This window comes from Vulpes lagopus, chromosome 10 (genome assembly GCF_018345385.1).
Source record: "Vulpes lagopus strain Blue_001 chromosome 10, ASM1834538v1, whole genome shotgun sequence".
Classification (NCBI taxonomy): Eukaryota; Metazoa; Chordata; class Mammalia; order Carnivora; family Canidae; genus Vulpes; species Vulpes lagopus.
Window position 1 is genome coordinate 55,528,665 of NC_054833.1, and position 17,998 is coordinate 55,546,662.

At 44.9% G+C, this 17,998-nt stretch overlaps 1 protein-coding gene across 1 annotated transcript; it reads right to left on the minus strand.

Moving 5' to 3' along the window:
- Positions 1 to 577: 577 nt before the first annotated feature.
- Positions 578 to 1,617, minus strand: LOC121500423 (spindle and kinetochore-associated protein 1-like). Its single transcript, XM_041772120.1, is given in 2 exon segments — positions 578 to 1,134; positions 1,136 to 1,617. Coding segments are annotated over 2 exon segments (765 nt in total). The 3' UTR covers positions 578 to 851.
- Between the last annotated feature and the right edge of the window lie 16,381 nt (positions 1,618 to 17,998).

Here is a 17,998-nt window from a genome sequence, read left to right on the forward strand (position 1 = left end):
ACCAAGCCACCAGGCCTAGGACAGGATTTTTCCCTCTGCTACAAGGATCGACCTGCCCAGCAGATAGCACAGACAGTGATGGTCAGCTTTCTGTGTCAACCTGCCTGACTGGCCATGGGGTGCCACATTACACCTTATTTCTGGACACATCTGTGAGGGTGTTTGGACTCAGCAGACTGCTGTCCCCAGTACAGGCGGGCATCATCCAATTTGTGAGTGACCTGAATACAATCAAAAGTGGAGGGAAGAACTCACTTTGTTTCTTCCTGCTTCACTGCTGGAGCCGTCACATCTCATCTTCCCTGGTTCTCAGGCCTTCAGACTAGGACTGAATTACACATGGGCTTTCCTGGGTCTCCAGCTTGCAGACGGCAGGTTGGGGCACTTCTCAGCCTCTGTGATCACATGGACCAATCTGAACCATGGGCCATGGGCCCATGCCCCTCTGTGTGTATCTCCTATTGGTTTTACATCTCTGGAGAACAAGGACTAAAACACATATAGCCAGACACTCCCTCTAAGTGCGGAGAGAAACATCCTAAATTCTTGCAATCCAACTCCCCCCCCCCTCCATTTCCCAGGACAACTATCAAACTACTTACATGTTATTTTATCATCTCTTTCATTTCATTCATCATTATATACCTAGCACAGAGGCTCCTCTGGTAGGGGGTTAAATAGGTGCTGAAAGATAAGTGAATTTTAAAATATATCTGCTTTATTTACTAAAAAGTTTTATTTTTATAGGAAACTATAAAAAAAAAGCCAAAGAAATCATATATAAAGAAATTACATATAAGGCAGCTCCAGGAGTGGCCTCTATACCCTACAGTTGGCCAGACCATAAGGCTTCAGGTTATAACGTATCTGGTGAGGCCGCCCCCTCGGATCTCTGAAAGCCTCCGGCAATGTCGTAAGATATTCAGTATCACATGAAACCGCTTGTCGGCTTTCAAAGCTGTGAACTCTTTTATATCAGCTTCCACTATGAAATATTGACCTTTGGTATCCTTTGTTTCTTCGTCAATAAATCTGTGATAAAGATTTCTGGCCACGGAACTCATAGACTTTTTTGGTTGATGTAGAATCTTGTATTTACTAACTACTGCCTTGTTGATTTCTTTAACAACATCATATTTGACAATAGGTTAAGCGGGATTTCACGTGCGCTGGAAGGCCATTAAATTCATCAGAAGTTATAAATGGCATTTCTTTAATACTTCTTTGTTCTTTGGGGGGCTTCTTTGTGGGTGCAGTTTCCTCAACTTTGACTGGTTCTTCAGGGTCAAGGTCTGACACATTAGCTAGGTTCTGGCTGACTGTTATTTGAGGTAAATGGGGAGGAATGTTTTCCTTGAGATGTTCCACATCTTCATAATCCTCTTCAAGAGATTCACAGAGTTCCTTGAGTGAATGGTTGGTTTGCTCTTGATACTGAATCTCCGATTCCAATTTATTTAGAAGTTCATTTACTACGATGATCTCATCTCCTATTTTATCTAACATAGTCTTCAAGGTAGGTTCCTGACCACAGTTTCTCAGGGACAACATTCTCTTGATGTTGCCAATCTTCTCATTGATGTAAGAGCACAACTGTTCCAGATCTGACCATGCCATGGCTTCAAGCCTCTGCAAAGCCGAGGATCGCGACGCGCCACTCCGGGGGCCAGATTCCAAGAGCCCGCCCGGACGCGGCGCCGCAACATTAAATCTTAAAAAGAAAACGGGCACTTTGGTGGCTCAGTCGGTGAAGCGTCTGCCTTGGGCTCAGGTTGTGATCCTGGGTCCTGGGATCAAGCTCATGTGGGGCTCCCTGCTCAGCAGGGAGTCAGCTTTTTCCTTTCCCTTTGTCCCTCCCCTTGTGTGCTCTCTCTCTCTCTCTCTCTCTCTCTCTCAAATAAATCAATAAGATCTTTTTCTTAAAAGGTTTTATCTTTGAATCTTGAGCCACCCATGCATCCCAATCAATAAAATCTTTAAAAAAGAAAAACCAACCGAGTCCCTGGGTGCCTCAGGAGGTTAAGCATGCAACTGTTGATTTTGGCTCAGGCTGAAATCTTGGAGTTCTAGGATTCAGCCCTGCATGTGGCTGCATGTGGCTCCCTCCCCCTCAGTCTCCCCACCCCTGCTTCCACACAGGCACTCTCCCTCCTAAATAAATAAATAAATAAATAAATAAATAAATAAATAAATAAATAAATAAAATCTTTTAAAAAATAAAAAAAAAAAACACATTGGCTCTTCATCTCCAATTTTTGGAGCTCAATCCCAAAGGGTCCTCTAATACTTTCTCAACACTGCTCTCCCAGTAATCATCTTAAAGTTAAACCCTTTCTCAGTTATCTTCAGCATAGTCTCCTCTGTTTTCGTGTTGCAAAGGAAGCTAACATATTTTGAGCACCTACCATATACTAGTAATTATGCAAATTTAAATACACCCAATACCTAGGAAAGAATTTTTTTTTTAATTTTTAAAAAATTTTATTTGAGGCGTGGGAGAGGGAGAGAGAATCTCAAGCAGACTCCTCAGTGCAGGGCTCGATCTCAGTACACCAAGATCATAACCTGAGCAGAAATCAAGAATCAGATGCTTAGCCAAGGCACTCTAAGAATTTTATTTTTAAATTTTCATTTATTTTTAAGTAATCTCTGTGCCCAGAGTAGGGCTTGATCTTACAACCCCAAGATTGAGAGTTGCATGTTCTCCCAACTGAGCCAGCCAGACACCTCACCAGGAAAGAATTCCAAATAAATATTAGCATCCTCTTCCAAAACCTACTTCCCAGTGTTTTTATGGGTAAATTCTTTTAGACATCAAGGAACATATATCTCAAATGTTATTTAGAGAAGAATAAAACAGGACAGGCTTCCTGATTAATTTTTTTAGAGACCATCCTAGTACAGCAAACCTGATCAACATAGCATTTGAATGTTAGCATGCAGCATCGTTAGAACTGATGCTACAGTGATGTGCTAGACCCTTCCTAGAATCTGTTCCTGGGCTGACATTGGCAGGTGCTTGCTGAGTGTTGGATTGTCCATGCTCATCAGCAGCCACATTCCTACCGCCTCCCCTTCTTTCGATAATAAGCCATCATCCGTGGCTACAGGAGCAGGTAAGTGACACAGGCAGCACTGGTCAGAATTCCTCATACCTCTGGCCTCACTGATGGACCGAGAGGTGTGCCCATGACCCACAGTGAGTAAACCCGTGTTCCCCAGAATGGTTCTAACTACAGGTCACAGCAAAGTGCCTTCTGTCCTTTGTTGTGAGCTGTTAGGCCAGTAACTGCACTCGCCAGTACAGGGAGAAGATCTATCTGACACGGAAAAAGTAAATCCAAAATGCAGAGACACTAGAACAAGGGTGAGAGCAGGAGTGCGTGGGAGACTCTCAACCCTGTGGGATCCCTGGGGCTAGGGTGGCCCTGACGCCAGCACCTTCTCTTCCCCACCCAGTGCTTGGCTTCAGTCCAAATGCCAAAATTCCTTCTTTAGTATGAGATAGTTGGATTTCATTTTCTGTCACTTGGAACCCCAAAGCCCTCCTGACACAAATCTTCAGGGAGTGGCAGTGGGCAGAGGAGCGAGTGCTGAAGACAGACAAATACACTTGTCCCCACCTTGCAGGTCTGGGAGCACTGGTCCCTGAGCCTCTCTGGGCTTTGTTCACTGTGTTTGTTTTCAGGGATGGAAAACAGCCAGTCCTTAGACTTACCCGACAACCTTTGGAAAGACAGGGGGTACATCTTATCTTCTTTGCTGTGTCCTCAATACTTAACCAATTCTCACAAATTAGGCCCTTAGTAAGTGTTTACTGAATAAAATGACAAATGAGAGCATAAATCGAGAGCCTAAACACAAGACCACCAAGGCTCCCAGCAGGATGGATGGCGTGTGGGAGGCGCTCACCTACCTTGCCCCGTGGAGGCAGAAGCATCTGTCCTCAGGTCCTGGGTGCCCTGTCCCTCCTAGATGAGCTGCCTCACTCACCTTTTCCCCAAAGCATGGTGACCAGGGTGAGGATGGGGGGGGCAGGGCCTGCAGTGGTCAACTAGGAAGCTGCCTGCATTCAGGGGCTGCTGGCCACCGAGGGACTGCCAGTGGCTAGGGGTTCAAGGCCAGGAGTAAAGATGGGTGCTTCCAGGAGGGAAGGACAAGGGAGAAATCCAAGAGGACGCCAGGATGACAGGCATCCCTCCCACTGCCACCACTTGCTCATGCCCCTTCAGCTCCAAATAGTCAACCCACCAAGATGTCATCATCTGGGGCCGTGAGCCTATCACTTGAAAACCAGAGTGTGGTGCGGCCAACATCCTCACGGCAATAGTCAGCTCTATGACCTTTCCGTACTTTTACTCTCACTTACTTGTTCATCTTTGAAACTTCATAACTTCATCCATTTGTCCAAATCTTGTTTTCTAAATGTCCTTCTATCCTTGATCAGGCGTGTGCATGCATCTCGCTGTGATGGTTCCCCAAGGTCGCTGGCCCTACACCACTGACCAGCAGGTCTGCCCGGCTTTTCTCATGGAGCTCCATCCACTGATTTCATTTTGAAAACAGCCCCCTTGCTTGCATTCTGTCTTTAGTATCACAGAATATGGTCACATCTTAGCCCCGTTGGTCTTTCTTCTCACAGCTCCTCACTAATTTGTCCAGGGTTTCCCAGACTCAAGACTATCTAACCTTTAAAGCGAATAGGTGCTCAAGATTATATGCAATTTTTATAAAATGATCAGTAAAGCAAAGCAGCTAAGAGCATGAATTCTGGATCCAAATGTCCTGGCTTCAAACATTCACTGCCGCTTAGCTGTGTGAACAGTGCTGCTTCCTCGAGGAAAAATGGGGTGATGGTACCAGCACTCTCCTCCTCGGGGACTGAAGAGGCATCTGTGTAAAGTTCTTGTAATGTGGCCACATAATAAGTGCTAGACTGTGTTTATTTCATTAAAATCGTAATTCTGATTAAATGATTGAAATTGTTATTGCTACCCGGCACCTGTCAGTGACAGCATTTAGAAATTAGTAACTTTTTAAAAAGGATTTTATTTATTTATTTGAAAAAGAGATTGGTAAATTGAACTCCAATAAAAAAAATATACAAAAAGAAAGAAAGAAAGAAAGAAAGAAAGAAAGAAAGAAAGAAAGAAAGAAAGAAAGAAAAAGAAAGAGAACACATGCGTAGTGGGAGGGCAGGGAGAAGCAGACACTTCATTGAGCAGGGAGATAGACGACGCAGAACTCCATCTCACGACCCTGAGAACATGATCTGAACCCAAGACAGATGTGGTTGGACGGAGCCCCCAGGCACCCCTAATCAGTAAGTTTTTTGCATAATCCTGGAGGCTTGTGCTTCCTCCGGCTGGAAAAATCTTAGAGAGCCTGCTCACGCTCAGGGGGACCTCAGAGAAGCTGGACCTTAGTGCTTCAGAGAGAGAGAATTAATGGTGGACACCCGCTGGGCTGGGCACAACTGTGGGGCCTTCAGTGCACTCCCTCATTTCTCCTCTCCTACGACACGGTGACAAAGGTACCCATGTTGTCCTCCTGTCCACATTGAAGAAGTGGACGTTCTGGGGCCAACCTTACGCTGGCACAGGAAGGAAGGACAGACAGACAAGAGGTGGCAGGTGGCACCATGAGTGTGTCTAACTTGGTGGGTGGCAGCCTTGAGTCTCTGGGGTCAGCACACATGCACGTACCCTGAATTCACAGGGGTGGTTCCACGCTGCCATCATCACATCAATCCTCCTAATGTCACCTAAGGGGACAATCGGGCCACCAGGGCTCCAGGGCCACCAGGAGGCTGACCTCCCGACTGTTACACGGAGTCATCCGCGGCGACTTCCTTAACCTTGAAGCCGCCTGGTTTCCCTGGTGTTTTATAAAGTATCAGATTTATCTGATGTGGGGAAAATACAAATTTTGTTAACATAGACATTCAGCGAGTTGAAAATTTTATTAGTTTATTATGGTTACATTTATGATTTATAACAAGCATTAAAACAAGACAATATTATATGGTCTCATTCATTTGGGGAATATAAAAAATAGTGAAAGGGAATAAAGGGGAAAGGAGAAAAAATAAGTGAGAAATATCAGAAAGGGAGATGGAACATGAAAGACTCCTAACTCCGGGAAACGAACTAGGGGTGGTATAAAGGGAGGTGGGTGGGGGGTGGGGGTGACTGGGTGGCAGGCACTGAGGTGGGCACTTGACGGGATGAGCACTGGGTGTTGTTCTATTTGTTGGCAAATTGAACACCAATAAAAAATAAATTTATTAAAAAAAAAACAGGACAATACAGAACCAAACAATTGGAACAAAATTACCTTCAAAGAAGTAGCTGGTGTTTATGTTAGACTATAATGCCTCTGTCAGAGCCACACCACGTTTCTCATATGCTGGACAGTCACATAAGCCATCTAATTAACAAGAAATCAGTATTTTAGGCTTCAGTGAAACTTCCCTTTTCTTCTGAAGCGCACTCACTATCTGTGAACAGATACAGAGAAATGTGTGTGATGACCAGGAAGGCTGCCCCCAGTGGGAATGAGGAGCACCACCTCCTTGGGAGCTGCCCCAGGCCTGGCTGGCCCATCAGTGGCTCCCAGCTCCCCATCCCCGCCCCCAGCACGGGCAGCTCAGTGCAGAGCAAAGACCTGCAGGCCCCGCAGCTGACTTAGGTCGGGATGCACCACCAACACGGGGACGCTGCCGGCAGCTGAGCTTGGGCTGGGAACTGGATGTGCTCATCTCAGCCTCCCGAGCACGCCGCCCAGTCCTGATGCCTGGGGTGGGCAATCCTGCTTCAGAAGGTCATAGGGATGAATGAAGACTTGGTAAGTTCGTGGACATGCTGGGACTGAAGGTCACAGACAGAGGCTCCGATGTGGCCTCTTCCTCCTGCGCTCACAGGCAAGGTTCCTGCAGAAGCACAGAAGGTCACCTCAACTCACATGAGCCTCACATGAACCAGCCATGAGACGTGGCTGATGAAACAATTTTAATGCAACCTCAAGACTGAGTTAGCAGCAGTTCAATGCTCGAGGGAAAGCCAGCTGATATGGGATTCTTCCTGCTGCAACCATGTCTCCAACATCCCAAAGGCCATGCCCAATTCCAAGGGAAGTGATCTTTCCCACACAGAGCCTCTCCCTTTTGTTCTGTTGACAGGGTTTTCTCCCACCACAAAAATTCTTCCCATCTCCACTGTCCTCCTGGGGATCCTCCCTGTCCCATGTGCCAGTCCCCTCAACCCCAACATATTTCTATTTCCCCCAAATCCCTATTACAATATATTGTACTTACATTTTTTACCCAATATTTCCATTATTTATTTACATGTCTTATTTATCAAAGAATGTCAGCTGCAAAGCACTGATCAGAGGCAAGTGGTTTTCATGATTTTTGTTGTACTTGCTTCCTTGCACATTTCACAGGCTTCGATTATTAATCTTCTAAAGGCCAGTGAGAAACCAAAGTTGTTTCTTTTCTTTCCTCTGACATTATGCACTACGCCCAGCTAGTTGCTCTGGGAAAAGAGCAGAAGTCACTTGTCCACGGCTGACTCAGACATGTACAAGCCACAACAGGAGGAAGGAGACAGACTGGCAAGGAGCAGGAGCCAGCATGCTCTCCAGGCCAGGGGCTGGGCGTTGAAACAACTCTGAGTATATAGATTCATGTACATAGCTCGCATGAGAATTAAGCAACCAAAAATATAAACAAATAATTCCCAGAACAGGAAATACAAATGCCCAAGAAAATAACCAAAGCTGTGCCATCTCCCTTAATAGGAAGGAAAATGCAAATTGAGCAAAATGAGCCTCCATCATTCATTTATCACCCTAGCAAAAGACAAACGGGTCATGTTCAGTGTTGGCAAGAGCAGGAACATACATTTTAAAATGCATTTTACAATACTGATCAGAATTTTTGAAACATATATGCCCTAAGTACTCACATTTCTAAGAATATGCTCCTCAAAATTACTTTTTCCATGTTGCCAGATTTTGGCTGAAGGATGCTCACAGTGCCATGAATTTTTATTAGTAGAAATCGGAGATGACCTACATCTCTGTCAAAATAAGTATGTTTACATAAACAACACATCTATGCTCTGATGCTTCATAGTCATCACACAGATGAAGTATATCTCTTTCTGTGGATATGGAAAAATAACCCACAATATATTGTCAAATTTAAAAAGCAAGTTGCAAAACAGTAACTAGGGTATAATTCCTTTTTTCTGTGGAAAAAAAAGACATATGTTCTAGGTTTCCACATTCATATAAATGCACATGCAAATTTCTACATAACTACGTGTGCAAAGACAAAAACAAACATATAAACAAAAACAGGTCTGAGGGGCAGCCCCAGTGGCCCAGCGGTTTAGCGCCACCTTCGGCCCCAGGTGTGATCCTGGAGACCCAGGATCGAGTCCCACGTCAGGCTCCCTGCATGGAGCCTGCTTCTCTCTCTGCCCCTCTCTCTCTCTCTCTGTCTGTCATGAATAAATAAATAAAATCTTCAAAAAAATAAAATAAAATATTTTTAAAAAAAACAGGTCTGAGAAGCAAACCCCCCACACCTGTGGTTTCCCCTAGGGAGGTAAAACAGGAAGGGACTTTTTACGCACCTCTGTGTATTGTTTAAATTTCCTTCCAGCCTTTATGTAAAACTTATGGCTTTTTTCAAATAGAAAATAAGCCCAACAAAAGTAGAGGCTTTTAAAAGTTGTTATAAAATGTTTGAGTATTTGCGGAAGCAGTCATCAAACTTCAGAGACTGCATGCATGAGTAATCTCTTTATTTTAAGTATTCTTTAGAACTCTATGCTCACAAAATTATTCACATATATTTGCGTCAGTTACAGAAACCTGAAATCCTGTGTGGTTGCCCAGAACAGTCACTTCCATGTTGTAGATGTGATAGGAAAGGAACTAAAAGAAAAATAAATGTCTCTGACACTTTGCTTTTAAAAAATCGACACCCCAAGCATAGGGCTCTCAAAACAATTCACCTGATGGCTGATTGATGCTCTAGGATTTGCACATTCATGTGCCACTGGACAGGGAAGTAACCAGGTGAGAAGATTGGTGCAGCCAGTTAGAATGAGCAGGTGAGCAGGTGAGCACCCTGGGACGTTGGGAGGTGTGCTGCCCACAGCTAGCTAAGAGCTCTTCCCGCCTCCAGCCTGACTGACAGGACAGACGGGTTATCCTGGATCTCCTAGCATTTCTAGAGAAAGCAGACATCAGAATTTTTCGTTGCAATACCCCCAGCTTTTACATTTTAACAACTAATTATTTAAAATAGTAAGTGCTATGCTGGTAAATTGCAAAGGCCAAACAAGACCTGTCTCCCACAGGATTTGGCCAGCTGGATTTCCCACTTGCCATATTTGGGTTCCACTGTCCTCACGGAGTTTCAGGGGACTCATTCCAACACATCTTAATGACCCCACATCAGTCCACTCTTCTTTCATCAGCCTTTGGCCATGGAACTCTAGGACATCAGAGTTCAGAGATGTTTTAAAAATATCTCATTGGAAAAAAAAAAAAAAGAAATATCTCATTGGGGGCACCTGGCTCAGTGTGTTAAGTTTTTTACTTCAGCTCAGGTCACAACCCCGGGGTCCTGGGATTGAGCCACAGGTAGTGTGAGTCGGCTTCTCCCTCTCCTGCTGCCCCTCCCCTGCTTATGATCTCTCTCTCTCTCTCTCTCTCTCTCTCACACACACACACACACACACACACACAATTTAAAAAAGAAATATCTCATTAAAAATCTTTAATTAATCTAATCTCTCATTAAAAATCATTTTGGGGAGCACCCATGTGGCTCAGTGGTTGAGCATCTGCCTTCAGCTCAGGTCATGATCCTGGGATCCTGGGATTGAGTCCCACAATGGCTTCCCTGCAAGGAGCCTGCTTCTCCCGCTGCCTGTGTCTGCCTCTCTCTGTGTCTCTCATGAATAAATAAATAAAATCTTTTTAAAAAATCTCTCATGTTTCACTGTAGTCAAATATAAGATAAAACAATTTTATGTGTACAATGCAGTGGCATTAATTACATTCACAGGGTTGTACAACCATCACTACCAGCTATTTCCAAAAATTTTTAATACCCCAACAGAAACTCTGTACTCCTTATACCCCCACCACCTTGTAACCTCCAGCCTGTTCCAGGCACCTCAACTGTCTGCAGTCACCTATTTGCCTTTTGCATCTGGCTTATTTCACTTCACATGATGTTTCCAGAGTCCATCCACATGGTACCATGCATCAGAGCTTCATTCCCTTTGCTGGCTGAAGCATACTCCACTGTATACCGTCTATCGTGATTTTTTTTGTTTTTAGTTGGGCTCCACACTCAATGTGGAGCTTGAACTCATGACCCCAAGATTGAGAGTCACACGCTCCACCAATTGAGCCAGCCAGGTGCCCCAGTATTGTGGTTATAGTAAGAAACAAACATATATTTGGTCTTCATTTCCCTTTCAGGCATGAGAGCTTCTAAACCCTCAGAATTTCCCGAACTGTCAGAACAGTCAAGGTGTCTTTTGTTATGTTAGTGAGTGGCTTTTGGGTAAGCCCCTTGGTCACCTGAGGATGAGAACTAGTTGCCAGGGCAACCAACCAGGAGATTTGGGGTTGGAAATTGCAGTCCCACCCCCTGATGTCAGGGAGAGAGGGTCTGTAGGACCTGTAGGTAAAAATGCCCACCTGCGGCCAATGGTTACATCAACCATGCCTACGTAATGAAGTATGAAGTATCCATCAATAACCAAAGAGGACAGGTTCATAGAGCATCCAGGGTGACACTGTGGGGATCAGGGCGATAGCCATGTCCCGAGATGGTATAGCTCCGTGCCCTCCCCCACCATTCCCACTGATCCTGAGTTCTGTCCTTTTATAATAAGCCAATAATTCAGTGAGTAAAAGGGTTTCCTGAGTTTAGTGAGCCAGTCTAGCAAATTAATCCAACCCAAGGACAGGCCGCGGGAACCTCTGGTTCACAGCCAGTAGGTCAAAAGCACAGCTAAGCTGACTGGCTGTTGGCCTCTTAAGTGTGTGTTTGTTGGGAAGCTGGGACTGAGCCCCTTACTTGTGCAGTCTGATGTTCTCTCCCCATAGACAATATCAGAAGTGAGTTAAATTGGACACCCCGCTGGTGTCTGAGCACTGCTTGTTGGTGTAGGAAATTGAGCTTAGAACATTTTCTATGTGTCTACCATGTTTGGTTTATCTGTTCCTCTGTTGATGGGTTGTTTCCACTTTTCAATGCTGTCAAAAATGCTATGAATATTGGCTTAAAAATATCTGAGTCCATGGGGAATCCCTGGGTGGCTCAGCGGTTTAGCGCCTGCCTTTGGCCCAGGGCGCGATTCTGGAGTCCCGGGATCAAGTCCCGCGTCAGGCTCCCAGCATGGAGCCTGCTTCTCCCTCCTCCTGTGTCTCTGCCTCTCTCTCTCTCTATGTCTGTCATAAATAAATAAATAAATAAATAAATAAATAAATAAATTTTTAAAAAAAAATATCTGAGTCCATTTTTTATTCCTTCAGTCTATACCTAACAGTAAAATTGTTGGATTATAGAATAATTCTATATTTAACTTTTTGAGGAACTGCCAACCTGTTTCCCACCATTGGTACCATTTTACAAACCCACCAGCAATGCATGTAAATCCCTTATTTTTAAGGTGAAGAAATCAAGGGTAAAACTGGTTAAATAACTTGACCATATTTGACAGAAAGTCAACTGTAGAGCTGATTCCAGAAACAAATATCTTGAGTACCAATACAATCCTCTTTCCAAGGTTAACACTGCTGAGATGTAAGTCAGATGATTAGGCAAATGGCAGTGATGTCTGCACAAAGACTGGACCATTGGAAAGAGACTCCTTAAAAAAATTTTTTTTCAAATAAAAAAAAAAAGGAAAGAGACTTCTTGGTATATTTGGGGAAAGAATTTGAATAAGCTCTAGATTTTGTTCCCCATATAGAATTTTTAGTCTCTTCTTCCTCAGGTCTAAGCTCTAAGAGAAGATTAAATCATGCTTGTCTCTTGCCTAGTACCTAATTGTAGTCATAGGCACATATTTGATCATTATTACATTTACAGTTCTAAAATAAGGGCTTAAAATATTAATTTAAATGCAATAAGTGTTCGTTTTAGAAAAAATGGCAAATTCACAAAAGTGGGGAAAAAAGATTACATACAGAACCATCTATCAGAAAAATTACTACTAAAGCCTGAGTACTTTTCCCCCCATTTTTTTCCCTAAAAATGGTGGTTTTGTTTGATATATATAGTTGGAATTGCAAACTCTTAAAGTTTAAGAAAATTATTGCAATATGGGGGAGGCAAGCTTAAAAAATAGATTAAGGAAAAATAGATACTCAGTTCTAGGAAAGGGCCCAATATACCACTAGTGGTTCCTCCTACCAACTCAGCAGCCCTCCTAGTCTTTTGGCATCCCTTTTGGTGGTATGTTATTACTTAACTGTTTATAGAAAACTTTCATTTATCCAAATATAAGAGCCTCAGAAGCTTGGCCATATCTTATACTATTTTGTTCCTTCCTCCATGCTACAACTACAGTTGGTGCTCAGCAAAGAAGTTTTGGATGATTTTCGCTGATTTCATATCACCCTCAAGGTCAACATTCCTCTGAGTCTTCAGTAAGGGGTAACCCAACCCAGGCCCTACAGGGCTTCCCACTCCACATTCAAAAATTAGTTCAGCCATCAAAGGCCATTTAAATATCGTTTGAGGGGCACCTGAGTCGCTTAGTCAATTGGGCATCTGACTTCTTATCTCAACTCAGGTCATGACCTCAGAGTCCTGAGAGTGAGCCCTGCATCAAGCCCTGCATCCAGCTGCAAACTTAGCAGAGAGTATACTTGAGGTTCTCCCTCTCCCTCTGCCCCTCCTCCTGCTCGCTCACTCTCTCTCTCTCTAAAATGAATAAATCTTCAAATGTCATGTGAATCTTTTGTTTGCCTAACTTGAAGAATACTGAATGGAATTCAACACATAACCCATAATAACACTTCTCCCCCCAGGCCCCAGCTCCCTCTCTCCAAGTCTCAAGGCTACAGGGGACTCAAAGCCCAGTCCCAAAATTATCACTAAAAATTCTCTCTGAACTCCATCCTTTGTGGTTTTTGGTCTCACTTTTCTTTCCTATTCCTTTGATTTCTATTGCTTCTTCCTTCTAGCCATTAAAGACAGCCCTTTGAGTCTTGGTATGCGTTCTTGCTCTTCCGGGTGACCCTCACTCTTCTGGGCCACTGATCATGTGTTATGAGAGCCCGGGCATGGCGGTGGCACACTCAGCCACCCTCTTGGCAAGAGACACAGGAGTTAGGACTCGGGGGAATATGGGAGGGACTGGGAAAAATCACAAATGCCTGTAATGTATTATCCTGACTTTATTCTCATTACACGATGGAATTCTCACACATTATTTATTTGAGGTGGACTATAGAAAGGTCTTTGGAAAAAATTACTTGGCAAACTATAAGGGTAAGATGATGAGTTTTCTTTGAGGAAGAAGGTTCCTGCATATGTGTCCTCTGCTCTTCAGAGTGTCCACCTTGAGGACACAGCAGACTTGATACAAATGGTTTAACCCTTTGATCTTACCAAGCAAAGCCTTGGGCCTTCTGACCCTTGAAACTAAAAACTTCCTCTGGAGTCAGCTCAGAGGTCCATCTCTCGTGGGTATAATGAGGCCATCACAAGGTACACTCTCTTGTCTTCCACACAGAGAAGTTTTCATTTTCCTCTCTTCTACTTTCTGAATAATTTGTGTGAAATTCTCTCCAAATTTTGTAGTCACTTTAGCTCACATCCATGTTATTATCACTGATAATACTTGCCCAATATTGAAATCATGTTGATATAGAGGGGTCTTTTGTTGCACTCTTTCAGCTTTATTTCCCCAACACTCCAAGGATCCTCCAAAAAACCAGTTTCATCTCTTCAACTATATTTCTTATTTTCCTCTCTGTCCAGTCAGGTAATAGCCACAGTGCACGACTTGTAGGTGAGAGGGCACTTCAGTAACACCCAGAGCCACTCAGTGACCTCCTTGACCCAGGAAGACACCAACACAGGATCATGGAAATCTTTGGTTCCACCGGGGGGGCTCTCTGTGTGCCTTCTGGAGGGAGGCTGCTCTGAGGAGCTCAGAAATGACAGAGGGACAGTGAGATAGAGTTCAGAAAGTACGTGTGAATATTCTGGGCCACCGGGTGTGGAGCTACTGCCCACCCACTTACTGAAGCCACAAACTGAGGGCTCAGCCTTAATATCTCTTTCCTCAAGTACCACATCCAGTTGAATCCACACCCCAAACCCATTTGCTGCTTCCATTGTCATTACATACATAACAGGCTCCTGACCAGACTCCCCGTTTCTACTCTTGCTCCTCATGAGCAGCCTGTGTAACCTTTCCTAAAAATATAAATCGTAATGTGTCGCTTTGTCAGTTCTCCAATGGCTTTCCATCTGCCCCGGTTCACTGGGCTTTGGCCACAGTGGCTTCCTTTCTTGTGCCTCAACACACCAAGCTTGGTTGAAATGTACTACCTCTGGTTTTTTCACATGGCTCCTTTTAAGGACTCAAGACTGTAAGTGTCCCCATTACCTCCTTAGAGAAGACTTCCTTGACTACTTATCCTGAACAACTACCCTGATGTTCTGCATCACACTATGGAGCACTCACTTCCAGGGCTTCCTTGTGGGGCTGGGTTCACTCAATGGCTCTAACTCCTGTTGAGCTAGTGGAGCATGAGCCCTCTTCCTCTCCTTCGAGATAGGAGGCAGGAAATACCCAGCAGGGATCAAGATGACAAGACCTTTATATCAGATCTTTTTGTACTTCCCCATAATGGCTCTTTTATCTTTTGTCGCTATGATTAGCCATGAGTCTTGCTACAGAATGTGCTCGTGGTCCAGGGCAGCTAGTGCTGCCGGGGACTTGCAGCCAGCTCCATGGGAAGGCTCACAGAAGTGAGGACGCTGCTGGGGAGGGGGGGGGGGGGTTGGGGGCAGGTGGCTTTCACTGACCGGGTCCCTGCAGCCTCCTCCAGAGAAGAGCCGAGGGTGAGAGCAGGAGCTGACCTACAGCCTGGCACTAACAGCAGTGGAAGAGCCCAGCACCTTGGCCTTGGCCCCTGGGGCTTGTCTTCCTCCCATCCTCAAGGTACAACATAATCCTGTCCAGGTCACATATGGGAAACTAACCACCCCCCAGCTCCCCCACCTCCATCACCCTCACCTCCCCCCTCTCCCGCCAAATCCTTTGGATTCAGACACAGCTCCCTACTCCTTTTTTGTGAAGTCATTCCTTAGTAGTCCAGGAGGAACTCTCTCTAATCTGACTTCCTTGTTTGGGGAGAAAACTCCACCTGTGTAGGAGTCCATTGTTCCTGCTGGATCTTCCCCTTAACTTGTTTCTGGCTTGTTGTATTTTTGCTTATGCTGTTGCCTTAATGTGAGAATCCTACAGAGCACTGAATACAAAATCAATACCCAGTAATCTTTTTGGATTACTGGTACTCTGAGGGAAGAAACAAGAAGGAAAAACAAGAAGCAGAGGGAAGAAGGCCTGAGAAAAGCCGGGGCTTCCAAGCACAGGGAGAGGAAGCAGAGGTGCAGGAGAGGGAGGAAACCCAGGGAATCAGCTTTCACTGGGAACTCATAATCACCATGCATGACATGCTGCCCATCTGCCAGAATGGAAGGCGACAGGAAATTGGCAGGAACAGGGAAATGGCCACGGACCAACTCACACTTTCCTTACATCCTCCCGCTGCCTTGTCATGCTTGCTGCTCCCTCACGATCCCAAAGTCCCGCAAATTCTGATTCCTTCCTCATACAAATACTGACATCAACAGACCGGCTTGTACGTGGCTAGACCTGTGCACATCTAACCAGATGACCATTCCCTTATCACCTCTTTTTCTTTTGATGAATAAAAACTTACTGTGGGATATAAGCAAGTTTCAGTGATAAAACATGGAATCTCTATCTCTGTATCTCCTGTACAGTCATAACAGATGCATCATCTGCCACTCTTACCTCCCTCAATGGGATCTATCATTTCATGGGGCAGGTAAATCTGTATTATTTGCTATTTCCCAGCACCTAGCATCATGCCTGGTGTATGACATGTGTTCGATAAATTTTTGGATATCGATTACTTGAATGGATGATGGTTCTAGTCTCTGCTTCATGTTCGGGTGACCTTCAGTCTAAGACACAGACGTGTGGGAAATACAGAATGGACAGAACAGAATTGCTGAGCGAGAAGAGTAACAGAGGTTGGCTCTGCCTCTGTCTACCCAAAAAACCCACACATGTAAATTGAGTGCCTTCAATGTGATGGGACATGTGTTAGATTCTCAGATAGGGAATCTAATCCTGCTTTTCCATGATCGCATCGTAGTGTCCATCACACTCTGTCAGCCACTAGACTGTGAACTCTGGCAGGACATTGGTCATTGTGTTGTAAGTGCTCAATAGTTGACAAGGCACCTAAATGGACGTGATAGCCTTCTGGGGGAAGAAGACATATCCCATTGTATAGAGTCAGGATCCTTAGTTGAGAGAAGAAAAGCTGACTGTTACTGATGTAGCAGAGAAGGAGGGCGTTGAAGATACTGGGTGGCTCTCTAGATTGTTGGAAGTTGTAGAGAATCATGACCAAGGCTAAGTCCCAAACCCGGCAAAACTAGTCCAGTGAGAGACAGTTTCTATGGCAGCTCCCAGCCAATACTACACCTGCATCAGAAACTCAATCTTACCTCCACTGAGAAACTGCTGTTGCTGGGAGCACTGCCAACCAAGCCAGTCACCTCTCCTGCTATCCACATCAGCAACACAAGCAACTGCAGACAGGGCCTGTGTCCTCACTCAAACCCAGATTTAAGTTTCACGTGGATGAGCAGGATTGGCACAGCCTAGGTCACCTTCTGGAGCCCAGTTGCAAGGGAGGCTGGGGATTTAAGATCTAAAGCAAGACAAGCTATTCCAACAGTGATGAGTGACCAAAAATATGACCAGTGTCCACTGTATTACAGCAGTACAGATAGGAGAGAAATCTGAAATATGCTCTCAGAGATAGTGTCTGGTTCTCAGGGAACTTGCATCCTTGAAGAAGAGACTAACAATAAGCATATAAATGACCCTAATGACGGATAGTGCTAGATGCTACAAAGACACATAAAACTGTAAGGTGGGTGTCTAAGACAAGCTTTTCTGAGCTGAGTAAACACCTACATGGCATGAGGGGCAGCCAGCAGAGTCCCTGAGGTAGGAACTGATTTGTCATTTCTAAAAAAAATAAAGGCAGCTGGGGCTAAGTAAGTGAACAGGGAGAGGGTAGAAAACGGGGCTGAAAGAGCACTGGGGCCATATGGTGTAGGGCCACGATTCTGGCCTCTGGAAAGTGGCAGGGGAAGAGCATGATCATTCAGTATTCTAGAACGATCATGCTGGCTGGCTGCTGTGAGAAGAGGGTGGAATCAGGTGAGCAAACAATCAAAGTATGGGTAAGTGGATCAGGTCCACCTGATTTCTGGGGAGAAGTGAGACATGGAGAGAATTTTGAGAGATGAGTGAAAAGTACCCAGGAAAGGAGGTCAGGAGGCATCCTGGCAAAGGGAAGAGCAGGAGCAAATGCACAACAGCATGGAAGGCCCTGGAATATCTGCAGAATGCTGAGGAGCCTGGTGAGGTTCCAGAGACAATAGACATCTAGGTCTCCTAGACTGCCAAGGCCTCCAGTGCTGCTCTATGTGAGTAACTCCTCACTCACCAAAGTAAAGGGCAGTGATGGGGGCAGAGCCAGACACGAAGCTGGGGACAGATCTTCCCCAGGGAGTCCAGGCCTCCCCTAGGACTTCCTACAAGTGCAGGAAGGTCATAGTTCCTTGTCCTTCTACCACTCCCTCCTTAGACTGGAGGAAACTGTG